Here is a 24,565-nt window from a genome sequence, read left to right as displayed (position 1 = left end):
TTGTTTATTTATTAATCTCTTTCCGATATTAATATATAATATAGCTTCCTTATATAATATATTTGTAATTTATATTATAACTATAGGATTTCCTAAAATATAATACTTTCAAAATCTAGATTTAAATTATTTCAATCTATTATAAAAAAGATTTCAAATATTCAAGAAGTGTATACCTAAAAAGCTTTAAGAATAAAAACGAAAAGAATAAATATTGAAAAATTAAATGTTTAGAAATATATATTTATAAATTAATATATTATATATCGTATAATTTAATTAATTATATTACTTATTTCTTATGAAATATAGTTATTTCGAATACGAAAATATTACAAACAATACAAACAATATGCTTTTAGGAATAATAATAATAATAATAATAATAAGTGTTATATTTATAATATTGAATCTCTTCTAAGCTTCAAAAAATCAAAAAGATACCAATAATAACTAAATCTAATAAAAAAAAGCTATAGGGAAAGCAAGAAGAATATTCGCAAAAGCAAAAAGCTAGAAATGCATATAATCGAAAAACAAGAATAATATCTAAAGAGTTAGAAGTCGAAAAAGAAAAAGATAGAAAAAAGTATCAGATTTTCTATACTTTGAAAGTATTTTGTAAAACTTCTGATTTTTTAAAGGCATCGAAAATAGATAAGATAAAATGATTGTATAAACTCGATTAAATATTGAAATATAATAATCCTAATATATAGATCTAAATGAAAATCTGATTTTAATTAATTTTATTTAGAAAAATATTAAAGGCAAAAAACCTTATTCAAAACAATAATAATCCTATATTAGAGTTTGAATCAGATAATTCTGAAACAGATTTTAAGGGTTGGAAAATCAATATTGATAAGAAAAAGAAAGAGGAAGAGGAGAAATCTGATAATAAAGAAAAGAACAATAAAGTTAAAAAGCTTAAAAAGATTAATTTGAAAGATTTGAATATTAATCAAGAATTAAAATAAATATAAAGATATAATATTTATTGGTTTTATAAATATTAATATATAAATTTAGGTAATTGGACTTTCTGAAATTTTGATTTGGATTAGAGCTTGGAAAATTAGTGTAAAATAGTTTATAATTAATTTAAAAAATCTAAATGAAAAAATTGATAAAGAATCTTCGGATTTTTTATAAATAAAAGATTCGTTTGGATAGGTTTATTTTGATTTTTTTTTATTAATTATTTCTCTTTAGTTATTTCTTATTTATTATTTTTTACTTATTATTATATCAAATTATTAATAGATTAATAGAATATATTTGTATTTTAATAAACTTTTTTATAAAATATTCAATTATCAATAATATATTGTTTAAAGAAATCTTACTTTTTGAAGTTTTGATATTTTGAAGCTAAAAGGAGAAATGATATCAAGCTTTCTGGATTTAAAGAATAGTGAATTTTTAATAAAAGCTATAATCTAAAAAGATATAGATTTTGGATTCTAAAAATAGGGTGAAATATAAGTAAGCTTGAAATCTACTCTATTATATAGAATGAAAAGAAGATTTCTTTTAACTCTTTAAAGAATTCAAAGAAATATTAGAGTTATAATAGAAGATAATAATAAATGAAGAAACCCTGATAATTACTTTTTATTCTAATTATATATACTTATTAAATTCTATTTCAATATAGTATTGCTTTTCTTTCTCTTATACTTTTCGAATTCTTTTTACCTTACAATAATCTCTCTATATAGCCTTTGTAATTCCTTATTAAAAATAGTTTATAAATTATAACAAAATAGAATCTAATTTGTTACTATTTGAATTTATTATTATATCATCCATAATATTTAAAACACAATCAATAATATAATCAAATTGAATTTTGAATAAATCTTCTTTAAAGCTATTTTGTTGAATAAAGTTATATAAAATATACAAAGCATAAATTATACATATTTAAATTGTATATAAGTATTTTTATTATTATATTAAAAATGAAAAGTGCATTTTGAATATTCCAAAAATTTTCTTAATCTCATTTTGTAAAAAAGAATATTGAAGGTTAAAAAGTTCTTTTAATATTTTGAATATTTTATTGAATTCCAATTATTCTTATAAATAATATCTTACCCTTTTGAATGGAATAAGAATCTGCTTAGTATTTATATATCCTATATTACCTAAATAATAATAACCTTCTGGAATTCGTAAATCTTTTGAAATCAAAGTATCTGAAAGCACCTTTTGATTATTTGCAAAACCTTTCTAATCGACTAATATATAACAGAATTGTAAATTGAAAGTAATTACTATAAAAACATTTTATATAATATATTCTTTTCGATTAAAATAAGCAGATCGATTTTCGAAAGATATTGTTGCTGGAATAAAGGTGCTATCAAGAGCTCCTAGGCAATTTGCAAAATATATATAATATTTTTCATTTTCTATTATTTGAAAAAGAGCGAATTGTATAGTTAGATCCGGTAGCTTTACTACTAATAGGTATAATATTATTATAATATCTAAAACTTAATAAAACTATTTTAAAGTATATTAGAATAAATTAATAAATAGATTTATATAAGGTGTTTTTTGTATCTATAAATTGTTTTTTTAGAATGAGAAAAGGCTTCAGCTGTATTATGTATAGTTCCATGCTAGTTTACAATATAAAGAAATACATATAGCTTTTGATCAATTGAAGTATATTGAAAATGTTATAGCTTTGTTTTTTCGTAACAAAATTCGATCAAAAGTCAAAAAGTATATAAAGGTATACACAATTGTTCTTAACAATATTAAAAGTGTTTAGAATCAAAAAGAGATTGTATTTTAAATTCACTAAAAGTACCAATTCTTTTTTTCGAAATTGAAGTACAATAAAAAAAGCCAATAACAGCAGTTAAATTATAAATCAAAATAGGAATAAATTATTCAGAATTATTAACCTCATCATCACTCATTGTGAATAAAAAAAAGGCAGTTTATAATCTAAATTATTAATAGAATCTAAAGCTATAATAAAAAGAATATTGAAGAATCTATTTTTAAACTAAATTATATATATTCTAGTATATAGGGAATAGAAATGTAAAGTAATCTAAATCGAAATCAAAAACAATTTGAAGAAAAATAAAGATACCCTATAAATTTAGATATTTAAAGCACTAATATCATTATAATACTATATAAATATAGAATGAAAGACCTATAAAAGCCTATAAAAACACGGATTATTTATCAGATTGAAAACAAGAATTGCTTTTTCTAATTCTCGTTTTCAATTTGCACCCTTGTTTTTCTATACAAATTTAATAAAAAACGTAGATTATTTAATATCATTTTAAAGTAATCTATCTCCTCCCCACCTTGAAATATATTAAATTCATTGAAATGCGGATTATTTGATGGAATTTGTAATTTGATATTCAAATATAAATTCAAAATCTGTTTTCAAAAAGAGCAGAATATTTAGCAGATCCAATGCAGATTTGTACATCCAAACTAGCCCTTAAACTGCTTTCCTATCTCTTTTAGCTGAGACTAGTAATAGAGTTGCAATCCTACAGAATTCGGTATTCTAATCATCATACCAGAGCCATAAAGTCTTGTAGTTCACAGGCATGGTATTTTTAAGCTATACTGATACATGTTCGAGACGTTGTGTCTGAAATTTGCATTCTGTGCAGAAATAATCAAAACAGATAGAACTTTGAACCTCTGTCGCTCTCCTCCCCAAATTCCTCTCCATTTTCTAAACTCCATTCCAACGATCTTAATTCGAATCGATAACAAGCCAAGGGATATAACATGTTTTTTTCCCATTTCTGACAGTCGAAATGAAAGGTGTGGATACATCCAGAATCTTCACACCTTGTGGATGCCAAGTTTGCGGATTCTCATGATTGCACCAATCCTTTGTCGATACCGATTCAATCAGAATATTTGTGAATGTTACCGCTCCGGAACCCCAGCCAGGGTCGATGCCATTACCAAGTCCCACATGCTCAAGTGTTAGCAAGGCCTATACAATCAACATCAGTTAAGGTTTCGAAGCTTGGATCTAAAAGTGCAGTTACCTCTGTCATGCCTGGGACTTTGGGTTCTGATAGATTATTAGCACTAATTACGGGCAGTTGGAAGATTGGAAACATACCAAATTTGGAGCCATCGAAAGTGTAGTTCCCACCATATGATACTTCTCCTTTTGATGCACCGATTCGACCGGGCATGACTGACCATGTATCGAGCCATTTATTGGAGAGTTCATCAAGAGTCCAGAGACTTGTTATTTGATCACCTGGATAGACTATTTGTTGAAATATTAGTCTTCATCGTGACCAATCTAAGTATGCATATCTGTTATCCTTCTCCACTCTCCTCAACCCCTCAGTAACAGAAGAAAAAATAACCTACCCTTCGGTTGTCTCTTCTCAAAATAAATCTCCGTCCAACTAGGCTTCGTCGCCCCGTGATAAAAACTAGGTATATGACTCCAAAGCCCCACCTGACCCCCCGCATTCCCAACAACATTTTGCAGAACGCAACTTTGATCTGCGGGTTGCATGCCTGCCCAGGTTGCCTGGATCTTCCAATCTGGGCTATGGCCTTGTAGCGCTGTTGGTGGGGAGGGTACTTGGAGGGTTGCTTGAAACTATTAAAGGGTAAGATATTAGTGGAAGCACTAAAGGACAACAATTCGGAAGAGGGGAAGGAATATTGATCGCTGGGAAAGGAGAAGGAATAGATACCCGTGTTATTTTCCCGCCATATGTGAAGATGAATACCGCGCTTGCGCCTGTATGGTCGATGAGAGTAAGGATAAGTAAAAGAAAAAGAAGAGGAGCAAGAATGGAAAACATAATGATAAGAATGAATAGATAAAAAGCAATACGGATAAACCAGATCACAAATCGAAGATGAATTCCAACGTTCCTTGCTTGATTAGAACTAACAATAGAGGATATCTAATAGTCTTTGTGAGGTAGAGATCGGAGGTTGGTCTTGCAGTCGAAATATCGCAAATATTCCAACAAGAGTTTGTCAACAAGCGAACAAAAGTGCTTCTACGAAAATCGTATAATCGACCCCCAGCAAAACTCGCATGAATGTACCATGCCATCAGCAGCATCTCAGTGACTCATCCCTGAGATATTTTCCCCACCTGTTATGCTACTTGACCAATGTTATGAATGGGCTTGAGATGTCAGATCGGTACCCCTTCGAGGCTACCAAGCCCCCCAGATATTGTTCTGAACAGCACCATGCCAATTTCAAACCATATCTAGCGGCTGAATCTGATTGAATCATTACGGACGGTTAAAACTGTCAAATTGTGATTACTCTAGGTAGTGATTTTGGAAAATAGTTAATAGATATCGTTTGTCGGGGACCGATAGCAGCATGTATTTAACTACACTGTCAATATATCATCTATCTCCCTTCAATTTCCATATGTTCATATCATGACCAATAAACCAGAACTTCCCATATGCCCACACCCCAAAGCGAACATCTCACCGAACAGCATCCATCGAGATAACCCCCATTGCGCCTCCCGAGTCCCATCCTCACTATCTCCAACCTCTACGCCGAAACCGTAGAATCCATAACAGTAAACCCCTTAAAAAAGCAAGTCATGCCTGTAATTGCCGGAAACACTCTAACAGCTTCTATGTTACTAAGAGTAACATTGCTGAGTATAAGTTTATCAACACTACACCAATCCGTATTTGTTGTGCGTTCGATTTGAATTAGGACATTTTTCCAATTTAGAGGACCCATTTCCCACTTTGCGGCGCGGTTGAGTTCGGTTGCGAGGATAGCCTGAGGAGCGTTAGTTGATTTTGTGAACAGGTCAAGTTGAAATGAAAGAAAGAAAGTAAGAGGGTCGATATAAATGCTACGCACTTGTGTAAAGTCTCCTATGTCGGCTGATCGTTCCGTGTTAGTCAAAGCATACCCACACTATTTTCGACCAAAGAAGAACCAACTCACGATATGGTGAAAGATCGACTGTTTGATTTCCCATAAAATTTATTTCCCCATTCGCCAGTCCCTCCGCACCTCTTCTAACGCTCCACTCAACAAACCATTTATAAGACTTTGTCGGACCTTTCCACTGCTCAGATGAATCCATCGAGATAAACCCATTCGAGATCAGATCTCCCGGATAAACATTAATATTCTTCCCATGAATCCTTTCACCTCCAGCTGATGCATTTCCAAGCTGGAAATACTCAAAAAACGACCATCGGCCGAGCGTATTTCCTCCATTGGCGTATACAATTTGTAAAATGGAATTGCTGTTTGCAGGCTCGATTGCGGGCCAGAATGATTGGATTCCAGTGGCTTGGAGGACTGTTGGTACTTTGGGTACAATTACTGTGGCTCGGAACTAAAGGGCCAAGTTTAGTTTGCAGAGTTTGACCGGAATTCTAGGTGAAGCTTACTTGAGCAATTTTAGCATAGGGCTCAAAAAAAAACCGCGCCAGTCGCCACGAGATGGAATCTGCCAAAGAAGAGAAGAATACCGGCGAAGACGCTGAGATCAAGAGGACGCATTTTGCAGGAAGACGCTGATTAACTTGATAATGGGTGTGTTTCAATCGGTGTATTAAAATAAAGGAAAGCCAGAGGTAGGTAGATTATCAGAAAAGGCAGGATTGTTAAGGATTACTGTAAATAGCTCGGGTTTCTAAGATACACAGTTAATCGATGGACAAAAGCAACATCCCACACGCATCATTCACTGGACCAGACGGAGATAATGAGACACATAATCTGCAACGACAAACCACTGGCTCACGGGGAAATAGATGAAGATGTATAGCTGACGTAGCAAGTATCGATAGTATATTGAGCTGCTGTTCACCATTATAGCTCGGGAGTTCTAATCGCGTCTAAGAATATATAACATGTCGAAAAGATTCAGTGTACAAAACAAATTCAGGACACGAAACGATCTTTGTTGGATTGCGATTCATACTAACCTGGGAATTATAGCTAGTCTCAAAATCTCTTAACGAAGTGATATATCTCAATATATAGCAAGACAACCTTCGCGACTCAGGCATCAGTCTTCTCTCCCACCAAAGCCTCAAAATCAACATCACCCTGAGCATTGAATCTCCACTTGACATTTTCCCAACCTTTTCTTCTCTTCATGTTGACTTCAACATCATTTTTAGGTTTCCTAACCGCCGTGCCCAGCTTTTGAAACGCTCTATCCGGCACACTTGAACCGTAGATATCAAATCCCATAATAATAGCAGCAACAAGTGAAAGGATTTCAGTTGTGGCAAAATGTCGTCCTGGGCATAAATGCTTTCCACCACCAAAGGGAAAGTACCCCTGTGTTTGCAGTTTCTTCTGTTCTTTTCCTAGTTTTGCAATGGTACTTGGTAGGAATCGAAACGGATTGAATGAATTAACGTCTGGCCCCCAGATTGATGGCGAATTGTGAGTGACGCCAGAAGGGAGTTGTATGACGTTTCCAGCTTTAAGCAAAAACGACGATTGAGAGGTTGATGATGTGAGGATTACATCTTGGGCGATGGATCGGACAGATGTTGCCGCATCAGCGAAACGAAGCGTCTCACGAAAGCACGACATTAATATAGGACAACGGGATTGGAACAGAGTAATGTCCATGACACATTCTTCTATTCCATCCTCATCTATATTTTTCGATATGATATTGGAGATCTCGGTCTGAATGGAAGATATCAAAGCCGGATCTGAAAGAACGTTAACAAGTAACCAAAAACATGTTGGTGCTGAATTGGTTGTCGCGAGGAAAAGCGTAGAGATTTCGATGTTCGCAATCTCCTCGGCCGTGAGACCCCATTTCTGGGAGCACTCTAATCGTGATTTGATGAGTGTACTGGCGGACATATGATGCGATGAAGCATAGTAGGATGCAAAGGCAGTTTTGATGGCTCTACGGCCATGATAAGCTTTCGGGCAAATAAATGTAGGAAGAAATTCAAGCATAAGCATTGTCATGTTTTCCTCGAAGTCCCTGGCAAGATCAGCACTGACTTACAAGTCTGGGGGCAGGGTGTCCAATAGTCCGAATGAATAGATCAAAAATTAGATATCCCAAGTTCATCTGGTATTGCAATACACATGAAAGCACATAATGAATAGAATATAGGGAATTTATTCGACACATAGAAATGATTCAGTACGGACAATTGGACCCTGGCTGGGGATGTTATTGCTAACCAGAGAGAATCTATGAGGCTGTGATTAGCACTCACGGGATCGTGTGGCCCGTAAAGAGATGCAGAAGTAGCCAACGTAAGGGTATCTCTAATCCATTTATAGAGGGATACTATCCCAGAGTTCTGATCAAGCTGGTTGAGGATATCAGCAACAGCACTCAGAACTCCTTTGTTCAATTCTAGCAGACTCCCACTGGGTCCTAAGTATTCTACCATCAATCCATGATTCTCGTTCAGGTACGATGTCCCGTTATTCCCATTTAAAAACGGCCCTTTCGGGTCATAATCTGGTGAAGTTTCCCCGCGGATTATTTTCATTCCATGCTCGCCAATATTGAACGCACGTTTCGAAGAATCAACAACAAATGTAGTAAAATCAAACGCTTTCGTGTTTCGATATGCAGCTTGAATTAGCGAAGGTTCGCAGATAACGTAGATACGTGCGGCGAATATCTTAAGCGTGAAGACCGAATAAAGAGGGTGCTTGGAACTGTAATGGAGATAAATGGTAAGTGAATGTTCATCGAAGGGGGTGGATAGCTTCGTGTAGAGATCAAAGGGCCAAGTAGCAACTTTCTCGAGAGTACCCCGCAGGCCCTTTGATGTAGTTGCGCTAATCTCATACCTTAACGTCTGGAAGTAGCCAACTTGTCCCTTCAGCATACCGATCAAATGCCCAAATAGTGGAATCCTTGATTTGACCTCAGGAGGTTCAGTCCCTTTTGTGCCCTCCTCGTCCTTGCGGCCAGGCCTGCTAAACAATATCGCTAGCCCAATACCTAAGATCAAGGTAATTGTAATTAGAAGCCCATTGACGTTGTAATCCTGCAACCTCAAAAACGAAGGAAACATTGTCACCGCAGAAGCATTGTTAAACACCATGGTAAAGGCTCAAGATGAACACAACGCGAAATCTGAAATCTTGAATGCATCTAATGAAAGAGAGGTAAAGTACCGAACCAACAACCAAAGAAGCTAAGGGAACATCGCTCGTAGCAGCACCTACAATCACCTACTCCGTACAGTATTGAGGACGATCAAAGCGGAGCATCTTCTCAGTGGGTCGCGGAAACACTTGAAGCCGGAGAAGTTAGTTTCAGGTCTTCAAGTTATTTGCAAGCTTAGGACTGGTGGACTAGAGGAGCTCGACCATCTCTTATTTGGTTCGCATTGGCCTAATCCGATGGAACCCCTATAGTCCAATGAAATGAAAGGGTTCAATGAGCAACTAAAATCCTTAAAGACTTTCCACTCTTGTTCAACCATTTGATAAAGGAGGCTCAGGACTTATTAGAAGGTTTGACGAAGTTGAAGGAGCGACAGAGCCGAGAGAGCTTCAATTAATGAAGTCAGTGCTGACTCGGGAGCTCCACCACACCTGCAATGATATAAGTGTGGCTGGGCAACATGGATTTGAGCCACTGTGGCAGGCAGCCTGGCAGCTCCAGCTTACCTAAGCTGCGAGGTAACAGAAGATATCCATCTACTAGGCACATGTTCCACCACTCATTTTCACTTGACATGCAGTTTGTGTCGCAGTATGTATGCCACCAACGATGCATGAGATCAAAGAGAATCCAACTCTTGAGACTGACCTTGCCCCTGAACTTCACTTGGATCTTACAATGTGAACTATTCGATATTTTATGCTACCCTGCATGGGAAGATATCAGTACATGTACAGCATCTGTTGACAACGTCCTTGGGCGAATGAGGTTGGCCTTCATACCGTCGATCTTCTTCATGATGGAAGTATCAACAGGAAGAAGTCAACAGTTTTCATATCATTCAGTTCACACAATTCGAGCTGCGCATTGTGCAATTTGACTCCAATGATCGAGTGATTGATTCAATCCTAGGTGTCTGAACAGGAGAGTGCATGGCCCAAGATCAATTTGATTCATAGCTTGGGATTTTACATGAAGGAAAAGGTAGTTTCAGATCATGCAATCTGACTCTAGTGATTCATAGAGCCCTATACATTTTGAGTGGTCAAGTGGAGGGCTCAAAATTTATACCTTTGCATATTGTGGCGACTTTCTTCTGCATATTGTGTTGCATAATTTCCCGCACTTTGTTTGTTGTTAATACCCAGTCTGTTGTCGCTTACTGACATGAATCATCCCATCGTTGTATCCATTCAGATTTTTTTTTTAAAAAAAAGAAAGCAAAGAGCCATCCATTCAAGAATCGTTTCCCATTCAATTGACTATGGATCTAAGCGCAATTTCAAACAATAAAGGCGGATCTCCTAGGTCCATGGAACCCCATCAACCAAATCTTCGATTGCATGTTATGCTATTGGAGATGCCAAATAATGAATCATTGAAAGAAGAATTTTCAACTATAGATTTCCTGTGGCTTCGAAGAGTAATTGTAGGCCAGCGTTCTATTTATGATGACCTACTGATCTCTTCATAGAACAACCCCTGGCCAAATATGGTCAAGTTAGTGGTATATCGCTTTTTACACATGCGCAACCTCTATCAGATCGACCAGGGTGATCAGATCAATGAACTTGTCGATTACATATTCAGAAACGGGGAATTGCCAAATAATCAAGATTGCAGAGCACAAATGATTCACCGATGCAAAAAATTGATCCTCTCAACTTCTCAATGGATATCAAATGGTATATTGATGTACAATGAAGAAAATCGTCTGGTCAAGAGCGCAGCTTTCCAAAACGCTTGGAACAATCAAATCATCATCATGCGAAACAGAATCAAGATCACCAACAAAGAAGTACCTGTGGTTGAAGTACCGAACGATATTCCTGCAAAGGTACTACGTTTTTCTTCTTCTTTTCAAATGTTGAACTCACCAATCCCATAGGTTTCGGAATCCAACAGTGTGATAACTGAGCTATCTGTCGCAGCCCCGAGCCCATTACTGGAAGGAAGGCAGAATAGCTCCGAAATGATCACCACTACCGAACCCCTCATCAAAGCTGACCCCGATGAACCTGTAGAGTTAGTTGAAGAGAATAAGACAGTGTCTCGAGTGAAGTTGGAACACCTTGACTCAGAACAAGCTCAACCGGTACTGGGAGATACTTCACTAAATGTTACAGATGAGACATATCATTTCTCTGCCTCTTACTGTCATGGTTTGCCCAATTTTGGGTCCGATATTCCTGATAGCCAGGTTCCACAACCGTTGGATACGACTTCAATTTCTCAGTCCAGTCCTTCACGAGATGGTTTCATGGCTGAAGTCATATTCTTAAAGGACTCGAAGCGTATCAACTACTCTTCCGAAGCTTTACTTTCACACCATACCCAAAAGTTCAAAGCCTGTGCACAGATAACTGTGCTCACCCCAAACAAAGTCGGTCGAAAAGTTGTTCGTGATGCAATGAGTCTGATCTGGGACAGTAATCATGACTTAGCCATCTTCTGGAAATCGGTGGCTTTGAGAACGTCTAGCATCATTAGAGTCACGTTCCCTGACGCCGCTTGGCTACCTGGAGTCACTGTTGACATTAATAGTGATGACGACCTTCTCAGAGCTAGACAGATGATCTGGGATAGCTTCTGGATATTCATTGCCAAGCAACCAGAAACCATTGTCTCTACTTTCAATATCAATGCAACCCCCGAAAGCCCCCAACTCTCGGTAGCACTCTCTAAGCGACAACGGAATAGTGTACCAAATGATGCTATATCTATTCACCAAGAGGACGGCTCAAGCCCTTGTTCCAACGATGCATATGATGTAGCATTCCGAAATTACATGGCTAAAATCAATAGCCAGAGGTCTCACGACAATCCTGTTCCATGTGAGGGAAGCCAAAGTATCGGCCAAGTTCCAATGTCACCAGAATCATTTCCGTTACTAAAAAGACCTGCCAAGCGACCGCGCTTGACAGAACAACAGCCCACAAGAACTCAAACAGAACTTGCAAATACCACATCAAATCCCATACCTGCGGAACAAAAGGTACAGCCGCAGATACCACAACAGCAGATGCCACAACACCAAACCCATCAGCAAGAACAGGGTCCGCACCTAATTCGATCACTTGCAGGGTCTCACATCCTGGGATCTGCGTATCATCCTCAGTCACAACGACTCATACAAGCCCAGTCTCTCCAGCCAAACAGCATTCGCACTCAACCACGGACCAGCCTTTCATCGACAGAGACAGCTGTCTTTCACCATGAGCCGAATAATTCATTCGCGTCATACGCACATCAAGCATCGCCGCGTACGAACTATTCTCCCCGTTCGCAGACTTTACCAGCGATGCCTCCTACTCTAATTACAACCCATGAAAGCATGCACTCTCAACGCATTCCTCAAATTCTCGCATCCACTCTTACGTCTTCGAACCAATATCCTCCTTGTACCCACGCATCAGCATCAATGGCTCCTCCTGGAACCATGGCTCGATCTCAACGTTCCCCATTTTCAGCACATGTTCCACCGTCAATGCCAGTACCAAGACTCAATCATCACACCCAGACTTTCAATCATCCGGCATTACCCCAATCCCCACCAATTACCCCTCAGTCTCACCGCTTTCCTACACATCCCCCCTCCAATGCAACTCCAACTCCAACTCCAACTCCAACTCCAACTCCAACTCCAACTCCAACTCCAACTCCAACTCCAACTCCAACTCCAACTCCAACTCCAACTCCAACTCCAACTCCAACTCCAACTCCAACCATCCAATTCCGCATCCAACTCCAACCCAACGGCCCCTTCAGCCCCCCCTATCCCAAATCCATCCTCGGCATCCCAGATAAACCCGCAATCACCACCTCCCAATTCTTCACCTCCTTCACCGCAAACACCAGTCCCATCCCCGGAAAAAATCCCGACTCCCTAACCTTCCGACTCAAAGACGCAGTGCCACTCCCAATTGCATATACCGTTTCTCGATCGGGAACAGTAGATGGAGTCGATGCTTTGGTAAAGCTGAGAGCAGATATCAAGAGAGAGTGTGAGAATGCGGGGAGATTGGTCATGGGATTGGAAAAATTCGAGATTTACGTTAGTATCACGGAAGAAGCAAGTAGGGAGAAGGAGGTGGAGCTGCCTGGGCAGGTGTTGGGGGAAGAGTGGTAATATTGCAAATAGAATGGTAGAGAAATAGTAGAGAAATGGCTACGGTGACTCGATGATCTTTCACAAAACGGTTCTCAGTTAATACTGCACGAAATTTTGACCACGAAATTTATTTGTACGAAGGAACATTGTAGTCGACGTGTTACAAAACTTCTATCTTGAGTGTTAATTTTACAGCTGATTTCTCGATTCCTTTTCAGACGACATACTTACAATACTTGATACCTCACATATGAAATCAAACCACAGCACGACACACACTAATATTCCCCCAATTCACTTCTCATCGCTCGTAACCTAAGATTCGATCACGATGAAATTGGATACACGACATCTATTAAGAATTCCCAACCTTCTATTAATCTATTAACTATGAATTATTAATTATAAACTTCCATGTATTCTGTTCCAAAAATTCGTCCATCATCCATCATAATCGGAATAATCTGTGGTTAACGCCACTATAAATACAAGTCTTCCATGATGTACTGACTAATTTATGTGATACAAGTGATGAAATAACATATCAGTTCAACTCCACATTAATGGTGCAGCTGAAATCACAGAAGCCATATCTGACCCATAACAACCATGACGGCTATAGGACCAATAGTCGAGATGACATAAACAACATTCGAAACAGCAGGTGTGATAAGGGCGAAGATACTGTTATCGATACCAGTTGACGCAGCCGACGCTTGGCTAGCAATCGGCGGACTGATACTTGCAGATGTTGCAGGAGAGGTGTTTTCGGCCGGTGTAGATTTGCTCGTGGTTGAAGGTTTGCTCCCTTTGTTACTTGACTGGGCATTACCCGTTGGTCTGGTAACACGTTAGTCTTTATAGCAATGAGAGAATATATGGACTTACTGAGAAGTGTTGCCTGAGAATAGAGAAGCAGCACTAGCCACTGCTCCGGATGCAGAAGCGGCGCCACCAGTACCAACACCAGCAGATCCAGCAGCAGCTCCCCCACTATCGGCTCCCCCATTACCAGCTCCTCCATTGCCAGCTCCTCCATTGCCAGCTCCTCCATTGCCAGCTCCTCCACTACCAGCTCCAGAGTTGGTGCTATTAGTGAAAGGGGGATTTGGTCTAGAAGGAGACGTTGCATTCGAGTTATCTGAGCCCGGTACAGGGTTCTTGGGTCCCGAGGATGTCGAGTTAGATGCAGGCGAGGGATTCTTCGGTCCCGATGACGTGGAGTTTGAACTTTCTGGAGATGGTAAGGAATTATTTGAACCTGATGCTGGTGGTAGACTTTGATTACCCGACCCAGTCGAGTTCGAAGGCTTTGATGCCGAGTCTGAGCATACTCTATGAGAATGTTAGATGAGAACAAGAAATTGTATGAGTGTATCCACATACGAGATAGTAACGGTGACAGTTTCAGCTCTAGCCACGAAAGCTCTAGCGATCAATTCATGTGTTGGAAGAGGAGGAGCTATTGTTATTGGAATGGAAGCTGCCGGAGAAGAGATGCATGCTGCACAATCACAAGACTCCCCATGAGAATCGTGGTGGACATTGTATGCTGCTGCTTTTTTCGACAATTCAAAAGCGGCCAATGATTGAAGATCAGTAGGAGTTGAGGCTAATTGGACTGATGTGCTCGAGATACTTGGTCTTGACTTTGCCATGGCAATAGCAAGTAGTCCTGTAGCATCACGAACAGTGTTGCTAACGCCAGTAGGATGTGTCACCAAGCTGTTGATATTGGCTAGAATAACGGACACCATATCAGATCTTCCTTGAAGAGCAAATGAGACTGTGTTTGTTCCTTGAGCAAGAATGGCAGAAACAGTGGTAGATCCTTCCTCCATAGCTTGCTTTTGGGATCGTATGTGGTCGATGATGAGAGATGTTGGAGTGTTCAAAGAGTAAGGCGAGCAATCATTCAATGTCGAAATCTCACTTCTAGCAGTGGATGGCGTAGAGATTGTTGTCCTATGAAGCAACGTCAGCTCGAGTAAAAGAATGACTGGTTGATACCTACTGCCAATTAAGACCGAGAGTGAAATCTCTTTTTCCCAAGCTAACACCATCCTTGCGGACAAATGCTTTTAACCCCTCTCCAATGAATACAAGTATGAGAACCGAAAAGGCAATAAGTGTAGCAACGACCATGGCAGGACGCCCGAATCGACGTGAAGGCATGATTTCAACGAAAAAAAGATTTTGTAAAGAACGTGAAATTGCTTGAAGCAAGTAAAACGGAGTTATGGCTGTATCAAAGACCAAAATTGCATCAATGGATGTGCAGAAGTGAAGGTTACAGAGACGAGGACCAAAATTTACCAAAATTGCATCGAGCGAAAGTTGTATTGAAGAAGTTTGAAGAGAAAAGAAGAAAGGAAGAGAAGGGAAGAGAGATAAGATGGCTTTTCTTATTGTTGGGGGATTTTGAATGGTTCTTTCCTCAGTGGCAGACTAGTGATGCCTCCATTTCCACAATTGTCAAGGAACTCCTTCCCCATCAGTATTTACTCCAAAGGATCCTTCCTACCTGCCATTCCAGTCTTCCTAATCGAAATTCTTCGGCTTGTTTGCGCCTTACTTCCATACTTCAAATCATGTAACAAATCAATCACAGTAGCAATGCAATCAAAATGAAGGCAATCAGTTCATTGAGACATAGCTATAGACCCTAGCTTTTAACCCCATATAAACCCATTTGCATAAACTAAAGAATTATTTTCACAAGCCCACTACACACCTAGTAACGCTTGCCGGCACGGAGAGAATCACCGAATTCCTCCAAAGGACTTCTGATGAGCTTGGTCTCCTTCCATAAGTTAGGAGTCAAGTATCCGTATGTGTTGGCAGCAGCGACGAAAGTAGCCTTCAAGGTGTTCTCAAGGGTCTTGGTCGAACCGGAGGAGGAGGTGTATGCATCTTCAACACCTGCGAGTTGAAGGAGACGCTTGACGGCTGGGGAAGCGACAAGACCGGTACCACGGGGAGCTGGGATAAGCTGGAGAAGAGAGAAAAATTAGTAAATAGATTAATCATGGTATTTTCAAGAAGTTACTTACTCTGACAGAGACGGATCCGCACTTTCCACTCTCCTTGGTTGGGAGGGAGTGAGGAGTACCCAAGTTGGTACCCCAGTAACCTCTTCTAATTGGGACAACGGACAACTTGGCGATGATGATAGCAGCACGGATGGCAGTTGCGACTTCCTTGGAGGTCTTGATACCGAGACCGACGTGTCCCTCAGAGTCACCGATGACAACGATGGCCTTGAATCTGGTACGTTGACCGGCACGGGTTTGTTTCTGGACAGGCTTGATCTGTGGACGAAATTCACATCAGCATCCGTATTTGCCAAATTACCATAATCGCATAAAAGCGATTTTTGTAAATTTCGCATACCTTCATGACCTCATCCTTCAACTTTGGCAAGAAGAAATCAACAATTTGGTACTCCTTGATTGGCAAAGAGTGGAGGTAGATCTCCTCCATGGAGTTGATCTTTCCATCCTTCACGAGACGGCCCAGCTTGGTAACTGGTTGCCATTCCTTTGCCTCGTCCTTGTTTCCTCCACGTCCGCGACCACGTCCACGTCCACGTCCGCGTCCGCGATCTCCTCCACGGCCTCTGTCGCCGAAACCTCCTCGTGAGCCGCCTCTTGGTGCGTCAGCCATATTGATATCGAATTGATCGTTAGGTGGTGGTTGGCAAGTCGGTGGGCGTTGAACGATTAGGAGATCAAGAACTTCGAAATTATTGATTAGAATTTGCAAGTGTGGGATATTTTTCGCTTAAGCAATTATTTAGTCACCCAAAAGTAGATTAGCGCTCTGATGAAAAAAGTCCATGAGTGCCTGATTGAAAGCACTTGTCAGGATCAGGCATTCTTAGAGGGGCAATCACGTGTGCTGTTCACTCCTTCCTTCAGGTGGAGGTGTGTTTCTACATCTCATCTAGTGTTTATTGAATGCAACCTTCTATTATATACATATTCTCTCACTCATTCACCTTGATGTAAATCTCTCCATCAATCAACATCGTCGAGTTTTTAACCACTTACCTACCCTCTTGTTCTCGAGAGAGATCATCCAATCGATTCATCTATCACAAGTACCTGCTTTCGAATGTGCAGGTATCTACATGCACAATGCTCAACGGAAATCCATCACTAAAAGAATCGGTCTCTTCTGAAATCTTAAGAAGCTGAAAAGAAATAACTTTGCTCGATATCAGACTACACAATAATATACACAGTCAAACTTGAGTATTGCTACCTCATATTTGCCACCTCGTACCAACCAGATTTAAACTCCATGGCACCATACTGAGTTCCAATTTCATAACTTGTCAGATACCAGTATTATCATTCAAAGAAAGGAGATTACCAAGTCCAATCATTCACTCCATTTCGCCTTGGTCGGACAGTTCCGTTTTGCTGCTTCCCACATCATAATTCATCAGAGTAAAGAGATGAAAGTTTCATCAACTTGGAAGGATGTCTAGTAACATCAATGAATTCCGTGTCATTGTACATTTTCGTACGCCATTTCCAAAATCATGTAGGTCCTCGTTACGCCCTCAAAATTAACTCCTATGATCCATCACTTACCAAGAAAATGTCGTTTCTCTGTACCGTGGGTTTCCGCTATCACCTTGTTTCAGTGTCAATTGTACCGCCAACCATCGTTCTTCAGAGTTCAAATGTAAGTATGAAATCGTCCATCTGGATGATTCTGGGATTGGTTGGTCATCTCCCTGGATACCTTCTCCCTCAATACTCGAAATCCATGCGCAGATCCTTGCTACGCTAATGGTGTCAAAGCAAAGCCCTTCTCGCCTCGCTTTAGACCAAAGCAGCGCTATGGCCTGACGCCGAATTCGTCGATCACGACATTTCACTGCAGTGATAACGAGGGGGAGGATTGTTCCCATGTCGAGAGTGAAGCGAGATGTGTTACTCGGGTCATCCGGACTAGAAAGTAAAATCTGAGCTTTGCATATAATCTCCGCAAAGAGATGGTTGTATTCGTCATATAGCATCTCTGTATGTGGAACACTTGATGCAACAAGTATCGTGGCGATATTATAATAGATGCTCAGCATATGTGTCCCATCGGCAGAAATACTTCCAGTGTGTGCTTCTTCGGCATGGACGGATTGGAAAGCTTTTCGCCATCGAAGTAGCTGTGTGGTGTAGTGATTATGAAGTCTGTTCCAATATGGCGTGGATAATTGCTCTGGTTCGGTTTGCGACTTTATGAGATACTTTGTATGGAATTGACCAATAGCGGCCATCAGGAAATCCCATACTTCTCGAGCTTCTTGGACACTATCAAATTCGTCTGGAATGTCCATGTCATCCTGAAGAAGATTTGGAACAGGGTATGGTGGTGGAATGAAAAGCCCTTGAACATCTAGACGGGCAAATAGGCGGCCCAAATCGTCGACTAGACTATCCTGGATCTCGGACAATGAATCGTGCGACAAGCGAGAACTTCCCCCTCTTCGAGCAATTCTCCAATCAGCTAACAATCGAGAACCGCCTCTGAGATGAGTCAAAGCACCTTCGTAGCTTCCCTGAAGAGATTCAAAGGTCATAAATAGTACGCACGCTGTAAGAGATGTTCTCAGATGTCTTCTGCCATCGGAAAGTATTATCCTTAACGAAGCAATGGCTCTACTGTATTCCCTTAGTGCGAAACGGTGGTGTTCATCTAAGTGATGATGATCAATTTGAGGAAATCCCGAAAGTGATAGTCGAGTTGGAGAAGATGTGACCTCCAACGACTTCGCCAAAGCTCCCAAGGCAATAGTCGCATATCTGATGGGCGCATCTTGGTGACAGAGTTGAGGAACCTTCTCTGTCCAAAAGGTAGGATCAAAAGAACCACAGATCTCGGCTGCTGTTTTGTCACAAAATCTTTGAAAATACCGCCGTTCGAGTTGATCACCATGTATAGCGACCGAAGGGGTATACGACATCACAGACATCGGTCGTGGATGGATAGGTACAAGAGCGTTTGCATTCTGTTTGGAGACATCTTCAATCTGCTCTGGAGCGTATCCGCCACACTCGCGACCGAGGTTTTGACACCTAATACATTGTGGTTTGGTTTCGTCGCATTTAACACGTCGCTGTCTACATTGTATTAGTCAGTTACGGATCTGATGATTGTCCGATGAAGATTTCCTAGTGGAGAAATCCCAATGGAGTGGATCCGCAACTCTGACTCGACTTACTTGCATGTTGAACAACCCGTCTTCGATCTCGGACCGCTTTTTCTGAGCCCTTGACTTCTCGATGTTTGTTCTGGAGAACCTTGATCAGGGGCAGAAAAATTATTGAGAAATTTATAAACGTTTGGATATGGAAGCCTCAGTGACATTGCTTTTGTCGTGAAGCCTGTACAATTGCCGCATTAATTTACCGACAGCCGGAAGAATACTCGTCGGGATTTCGTCAGGTTTTGTGTGGGTAGTATTGTAATTCTTCCTTCCACTCTTTGTGATATTTGCTTCAGAGTTCAAAAGGTTTTGTTTCTTGGAGTCTTTTGAATGAACTGGAAATTCTCGCAGTTATTGATAGGAGTCGGTCCGTTATTATTCACGAGAATAACGACAAGGGAAATCTCGTCTTGGACTGGTGACTCGGCCAACAACAGACACGGTTTTATTGTTTTCATGGGCAATTTACATTAGCGGGATAATGCGCAGGCTTCTGGTCAAGGGTAAATGGAGGTGAACGGTATAAGAAGTTTACCGACACCCAGATTCGTTATATTGTGCGGCATGTATCAGCAAGCTTCCAGTCACACTTAGCAAGCATTTATATATCTTAGTGGTCAATCCCCTCGTTTTTCAGTGCAGCTTGCAGCTCTGTACCCCTCTCTCAAATTGAAGAAAACGGCGAACTGACTATCGAATCAGGACATGGCATAACAAGGATTTGCGCCACTAAATGACCAATGACAGATGCCATGGGCAAGGTTTTGTGTGGGCGTGCCAAGACTTGTATCCAGGAAGGTGGAAGATGGACAGGATCCAACACGTGAGAATGTGCCTCTCTAGAAGCTTTCATAGAGCTCTAAACTTGGCTTATTCAATGTATTGTTATGCGAATCGGCGAGTGAGGAAGGAGTGTGGATCAAACGATAAACATTCATTGGTTACAACACGGTGCCGCCCCTCTTATACAGGAACTAGCGCTTATTAAGTCACTTTCTCACGGAGAACCTAACCGAAGAGCCGGAACATCAAAAATCCCCAAATCGTATGATGAATTTGAAAAGCGTGATACGTTCAAAACAAGAATATTCGCGAATAATGCCTGTTTTAGACATCATGTGGCTTGAGCCAAAACAAGGCTCTTTAAACCTTACCGTCGAGCCCATTTGGAACACCACAATCCCCCACGGAAAGCTGAGATCTTGTCTATCCCATGGGGACGCCACACTTCAGTGGAGACTACCTCCTCTCATCTTTAGGATTGTAACATGCATCTCGTGTGTTTTTTCAAAGAGACTTTAGAATTTCATTTGTTCCTGCGTTCTAGAAAGACCAGGAGCCATGGAAGTCTTCGCCAAAATCAGCCTTACCCGTCATCAATTTCTTCATAGCAATTGTCATCATCACGTTACCGCGACACATAACATATCAACCAAGGAAACGATGAATCTTCAATTTGGATAAAACGGGGTGAAGCATTTTCCTCACGTCACAAAAATTCGGTTCACAAAGGGTCCAATGGGAAAGTCTCCATCGGAAGGAGCGATGCTTGGAAAACCATGCAGATACTCAATTTCTGATGCCCGCAATCTGTAGAAGATCTACAGGCGTCTTTGTATACTCTCTACTAAGAGATATGACTGGGCTTAAAACTCGCTTCCATTCTCATGGAGTGTCTAAATGTGCTTGATGAGTGGCACAATCTCACTTAACTTGCAAGAAAATCTTATCCCAAGACTTTTGACTACGGCTGAATTTGCGACACTACATAATCTCTTTTGGTCTAGTGGACGATGATTTGATTATACGTGCGCTTCTAGAAGTGAACGCCCCTCGTTTGTGCATATCTCAGATCAGACTGCGAGTATTTTAAGGATGCCATGCATGATGCATAGTGGTATTCCAAATACCCACATGAATATCATGAACTTGATGCGATATAGAAGCCCTGAAATTCGAATTGGTGAACCACATCCTCGGGATCCAAACTTCATCATTCAAGCTCATTCATTATTTTGCGATGCAGTATCACCATTTGTCGGATTCGAGGCACAAAGTCTACATGCAGTGTTTGCTGCACAATTTTTCGAGATGTGCATTCATTCTTCAAGAGCCAATTGAAACCTCCCCCACCGTTTTGATAATCGGCAAACATGAAATTCAGCACTCTTTTCTGCTCAATATACTGCTGCATGGACTTGTACTACTCTGCATGTTGCACAAATACCATCGGGCCTTTTTAATAACGAATTGACGGTCTTGATATCATGGTTTTGATCTCCGATATCCCTCACACTCGCTTTACAATCCACTAGGCATATTTTCTTGTTGCTCGGCCCTACTTTCGCAGACCGCATCCATCTCGTACCTGTCAAAGATATGATAGGGAAGACATCCGCATTTTAAAGAAGCATAACAAGGCTTTAATATTGAAACGGGGTTACAAATTTTCCACCAATTAATGCCCGTCTCTCGGTTAAGCATGACATTAATAAACCATATTGACGCTCAATATCTACCAATTTCAGCCACTGCTACCAAATTTATCAGCTCCATTTCCCAACTCTGTTTTTCTTCGAGGAAGAAACTCTTCCACAAGCAGTAACTCTAGGAAATGATATTCATCTCCTCTTGCCTCTTTTCCCACCCTTTTGTGCAACCATGCCATCATCATCTTGCAGCCTCTTCTTCCCTCGTCGTCTCACAAATGCAAACGTAGAGCATTGCTCGGCCGTCATATTCCTCTTGCTGCACTCGTTACAAGGAGGACTTCCCAAACAATCAAATCTCTTCTTCTTTCGTTCGCATGGTGGGCATTTTGGTTTGTTTGCTCGCGTGGCGTCAGTTGAGGATGGGCGCCACACGCGCTCGGGGAGCGGGGTTCGGGGCTTGCAGATATTTGGGTCGCTTATCGATGACACTAGTGCTTTGGGAGTAGAGACATCTAAAGCAATTTCAAGCGCGTTCTCTGCTAATTTACGAAGTTGCCAATCGCCGAGGGCTCCAAGGGGCTCTTCGTCGGAACACTCGTTGTCTGCATCGGATCCACTGTGATCTTGAGGTTCGTTATCGGGTAACTCGGGTAGCCGGGGTACCTCGGATGAACAGTCGGATCGTTCTGGAATGTCGATTTCGATGGATTCAGGTGAGGGGCTCAGAAGTTGAGGAACCTCAATCTCAACGGGCTCAAGTAGATGCTCCGAGTGTTGAGTGATTTCGACCTCAAGGGAATCGCCAGGAACTTTGGGCTCGGAAAGTCGTTCCTCAGGGATATCTGTGGTGGAAAGCTGCAAGTCAAGATCGGGCGAATTGGGAAGCTCATTCTCCTGACGTTTGTTTTCTGCAGAATCTCTACCTGGAGTATGCTGAGTGACCTCGCTGCCGTAGGTTTCTTTGCATGGTGAGTTTTCGTCCGACCGCGCGTCAATATCAGAAAGATCTTCCTCTGGAGTTTCGACTTCAGGGGTTACACTTCCTGAAGTTCCAGGAGCAATAATCTCACAAACCTCAGTGATTGGAGATTTCTCTTCGGACCGTTCTTCAATAAGTTCTTCATGCTCAGAACTCTGAAGTTGTACGTTGGAAGCTTGGTTTTCGTCCTCCATTTTCGTGTTACAGAAGAGAAAGGCCGACGAATCAAGAAAGGTGGAAGGGGCAGCACGCGCGTATATAAGTATTACACAGCGTCAAAAGCGAGATATCAATGAAAGATTATGCGGTAGAACCAAGCAATCGCACCGAAAGGCAGCCTTAATGCACCTTTGACCAGTGGATATGCTGTCGGCAACATATCCAATTTATTCTATCAATGCTATGATATTTCCTTGATGATTCTTGCGATTTCATTCTGCTGGCGCACACCGGTGATACGGGCGGGTAGACGCTTGGCGCTGGTAGCTTTCGACAAGCAGCTCTTTAACTTGTCAATGCAAACAATACCCTCCCTGGGCAAAGGTGCTTTGATGAATATGGTTTGTGAGCGCAGATCAAGCATCTCAATCCGTTTAATAACCGAGCCCATTGTGTGAGCATGAAGCTTCTTGGCAATATTTCACGATCTCATACAAAATGCCAAGCGTTCCACGGGTAATGTCTTTGTTACTCTGATCTCATTACAACAATTACTAGAGAAGCTACATTGCAAAAATCCTACTTTCCTCTTTTTCATCTCATAGCCCTGGGCATTTCTATGTTATCCAAGCCTACATCTAATTGAATCAAAGCAATGCACTTTTATTTTATCATATGATGTCACTTATTTCTTTCACACTGTAACTTTCCACTTCATCCAATCTTTCAGGTATGTATAGTCAGTAGCTATCGAAGTGTGACACAACAATGAAAGACAATAAGGTCTTGACCACAAAGTTTTAACAACCTAAATGCCTTATACACTGCACACTACAACCTCAGAGATAACTGTGTGTAACTTCCTATGGTTCTTCTTTTATTTTTACTGCCCGCCAAAGCTTTTCTTTCTTTCATGACTATTGTTTTCATCGTCTCATTCATTGTCACTGTTGTCGCCCCTTCTTTCAATGACTCTTCTTCACCTCGCTCGATTGCCCATATTCATGGTGTTCTATAAACTTCACGAGCTGGGTACGAGAAGCTTATGTCCGAATACTATTTTTTCATTATAACACTCATCCACCCGTTTTCTTTCCTAGCCACAAGTTTGTAAGTTCTCTATCAAGATCTTTTGAAATGATAATGGAAGCTTGGTACTGTGGTATTGAATCATCTCATCCTCCTATTTTGTGGAAGCAGCCAGCCGCAAAATCTTGTTTGTTCAGTCAGATGTTGAGTTGGGATCGTTGAAAGGCCAGTACGGTACAGCACGTGTATTAGATGGCAGCAAAGCCGACAAACTTTCACAGTGACTTGAGAATGGAGAAAAAAAATATCTTGACCTGGGTCTCCATGTGCTCCCACCCCGCGATGCAACTTTCCTCCGTCCAAAATCCGCTTCTGTGCTACAATTTCTTAGTAATGAGTGGGTGATCATCTCCGCCATTTGATCTTATTCGCTGTCATATTCATCAGCTCATTCTCGCACTTTCCACTGGGGTCTCGACTGTTTGAT

At 40.6% G+C, this 24,565-nt stretch overlaps 8 protein-coding genes across 8 annotated transcripts; 1 reads left to right on the top strand and 7 right to left on the bottom strand.

The window, feature by feature from the left end:
• Window positions 1-3,751: 3,751 nt before the first annotated feature.
• Window positions 3,752-4,838, bottom strand: EAF02_011738 (uncharacterized protein; the record flags this gene model as incomplete). Its single annotated transcript, XM_038907785.1, has 5 exons — window positions 3,752-4,000; window positions 4,056-4,081; window positions 4,133-4,285; window positions 4,393-4,630; window positions 4,728-4,838. 5 exons carry the CDS (start codon window positions 4,836-4,838, stop codon window positions 3,752-3,754), a joined length of 777 nt encoding a protein of 258 aa, XP_038752429.1.
• A 724-nt stretch (window positions 4,839-5,562) lies between these two features.
• EAF02_011737 (uncharacterized protein) lies at window positions 5,563-6,540 on the bottom strand (the record flags this gene model as incomplete). Its single annotated transcript, XM_038907784.1, has 4 exons — window positions 5,563-5,802; window positions 5,887-5,909; window positions 5,974-6,373; window positions 6,463-6,540. The coding sequence occupies 4 exons, from the start codon at window positions 6,538-6,540 to the stop codon at window positions 5,563-5,565; spliced, it is 741 nt and encodes a 246-aa protein (XP_038752428.1).
• Window positions 6,541-7,044: 504 nt separating this feature from the next.
• On the bottom strand, window positions 7,045-9,086 carry EAF02_011736 (uncharacterized protein; the record flags this gene model as incomplete). The annotated part of the gene is made up of 3 exons (XM_038907783.1): window positions 7,045-7,999; window positions 8,206-8,694; window positions 8,830-9,086. The coding sequence occupies 3 exons, from the start codon at window positions 9,084-9,086 to the stop codon at window positions 7,045-7,047; spliced, it is 1,701 nt and encodes a 566-aa protein (XP_038752427.1).
• Window positions 9,087-10,415: 1,329 nt separating this feature from the next.
• On the top strand, window positions 10,416-13,280 carry EAF02_011735 (uncharacterized protein; the record flags this gene model as incomplete). Its single annotated transcript, XM_038907782.1, has 3 exons — window positions 10,416-10,574; window positions 10,626-10,988; window positions 11,040-13,280. 3 exons carry the CDS (start codon window positions 10,416-10,418, stop codon window positions 13,278-13,280), a joined length of 2,763 nt encoding a protein of 920 aa, XP_038752426.1.
• A 560-nt stretch (window positions 13,281-13,840) lies between these two features.
• Window positions 13,841-15,437, bottom strand: EAF02_011734 (uncharacterized protein; the record flags this gene model as incomplete). The annotated part of the gene is made up of 4 exons (XM_038907781.1): window positions 13,841-14,102; window positions 14,151-14,597; window positions 14,649-15,227; window positions 15,277-15,437. 4 exons carry the CDS (start codon window positions 15,435-15,437, stop codon window positions 13,841-13,843), a joined length of 1,449 nt encoding a protein of 482 aa, XP_038752425.1.
• A 559-nt stretch (window positions 15,438-15,996) lies between these two features.
• EAF02_011733 (uncharacterized protein) lies at window positions 15,997-16,928 on the bottom strand (the record flags this gene model as incomplete). The annotated part of the gene is made up of 3 exons (XM_038907780.1): window positions 15,997-16,254; window positions 16,316-16,573; window positions 16,656-16,928. The coding sequence occupies 3 exons, from the start codon at window positions 16,926-16,928 to the stop codon at window positions 15,997-15,999; spliced, it is 789 nt and encodes a 262-aa protein (XP_038752424.1).
• Window positions 16,929-17,859: 931 nt separating this feature from the next.
• EAF02_011732 (uncharacterized protein) lies at window positions 17,860-19,640 on the bottom strand (the record flags this gene model as incomplete). The annotated part of the gene is made up of 2 exons (XM_038907779.1): window positions 17,860-19,393; window positions 19,495-19,640. The coding sequence occupies 2 exons, from the start codon at window positions 19,638-19,640 to the stop codon at window positions 17,860-17,862; spliced, it is 1,680 nt and encodes a 559-aa protein (XP_038752423.1).
• A 2,460-nt stretch (window positions 19,641-22,100) lies between these two features.
• EAF02_011731 (uncharacterized protein) lies at window positions 22,101-23,084 on the bottom strand (the record flags this gene model as incomplete). Its single annotated transcript, XM_038907778.1, has 1 exon — window positions 22,101-23,084. The coding sequence occupies one exon, from the start codon at window positions 23,082-23,084 to the stop codon at window positions 22,101-22,103; it is 984 nt and encodes a 327-aa protein (XP_038752422.1).
• Between the last annotated feature and the right edge of the window lie 1,481 nt (window positions 23,085-24,565).

This window comes from Botrytis sinoallii (assembly GCF_014898435.1).
Source record: "Botrytis sinoallii strain Bc 23 chromosome Unknown BSIN_035, whole genome shotgun sequence".
NCBI classification, from domain to species: Eukaryota; Fungi; Ascomycota; class Leotiomycetes; order Helotiales; family Sclerotiniaceae; genus Botrytis; species Botrytis sinoallii.
The sequence above is the reverse complement of the archived record's forward strand: the minus strand, read 5'-3'. Positions and strand labels throughout refer to the sequence as shown.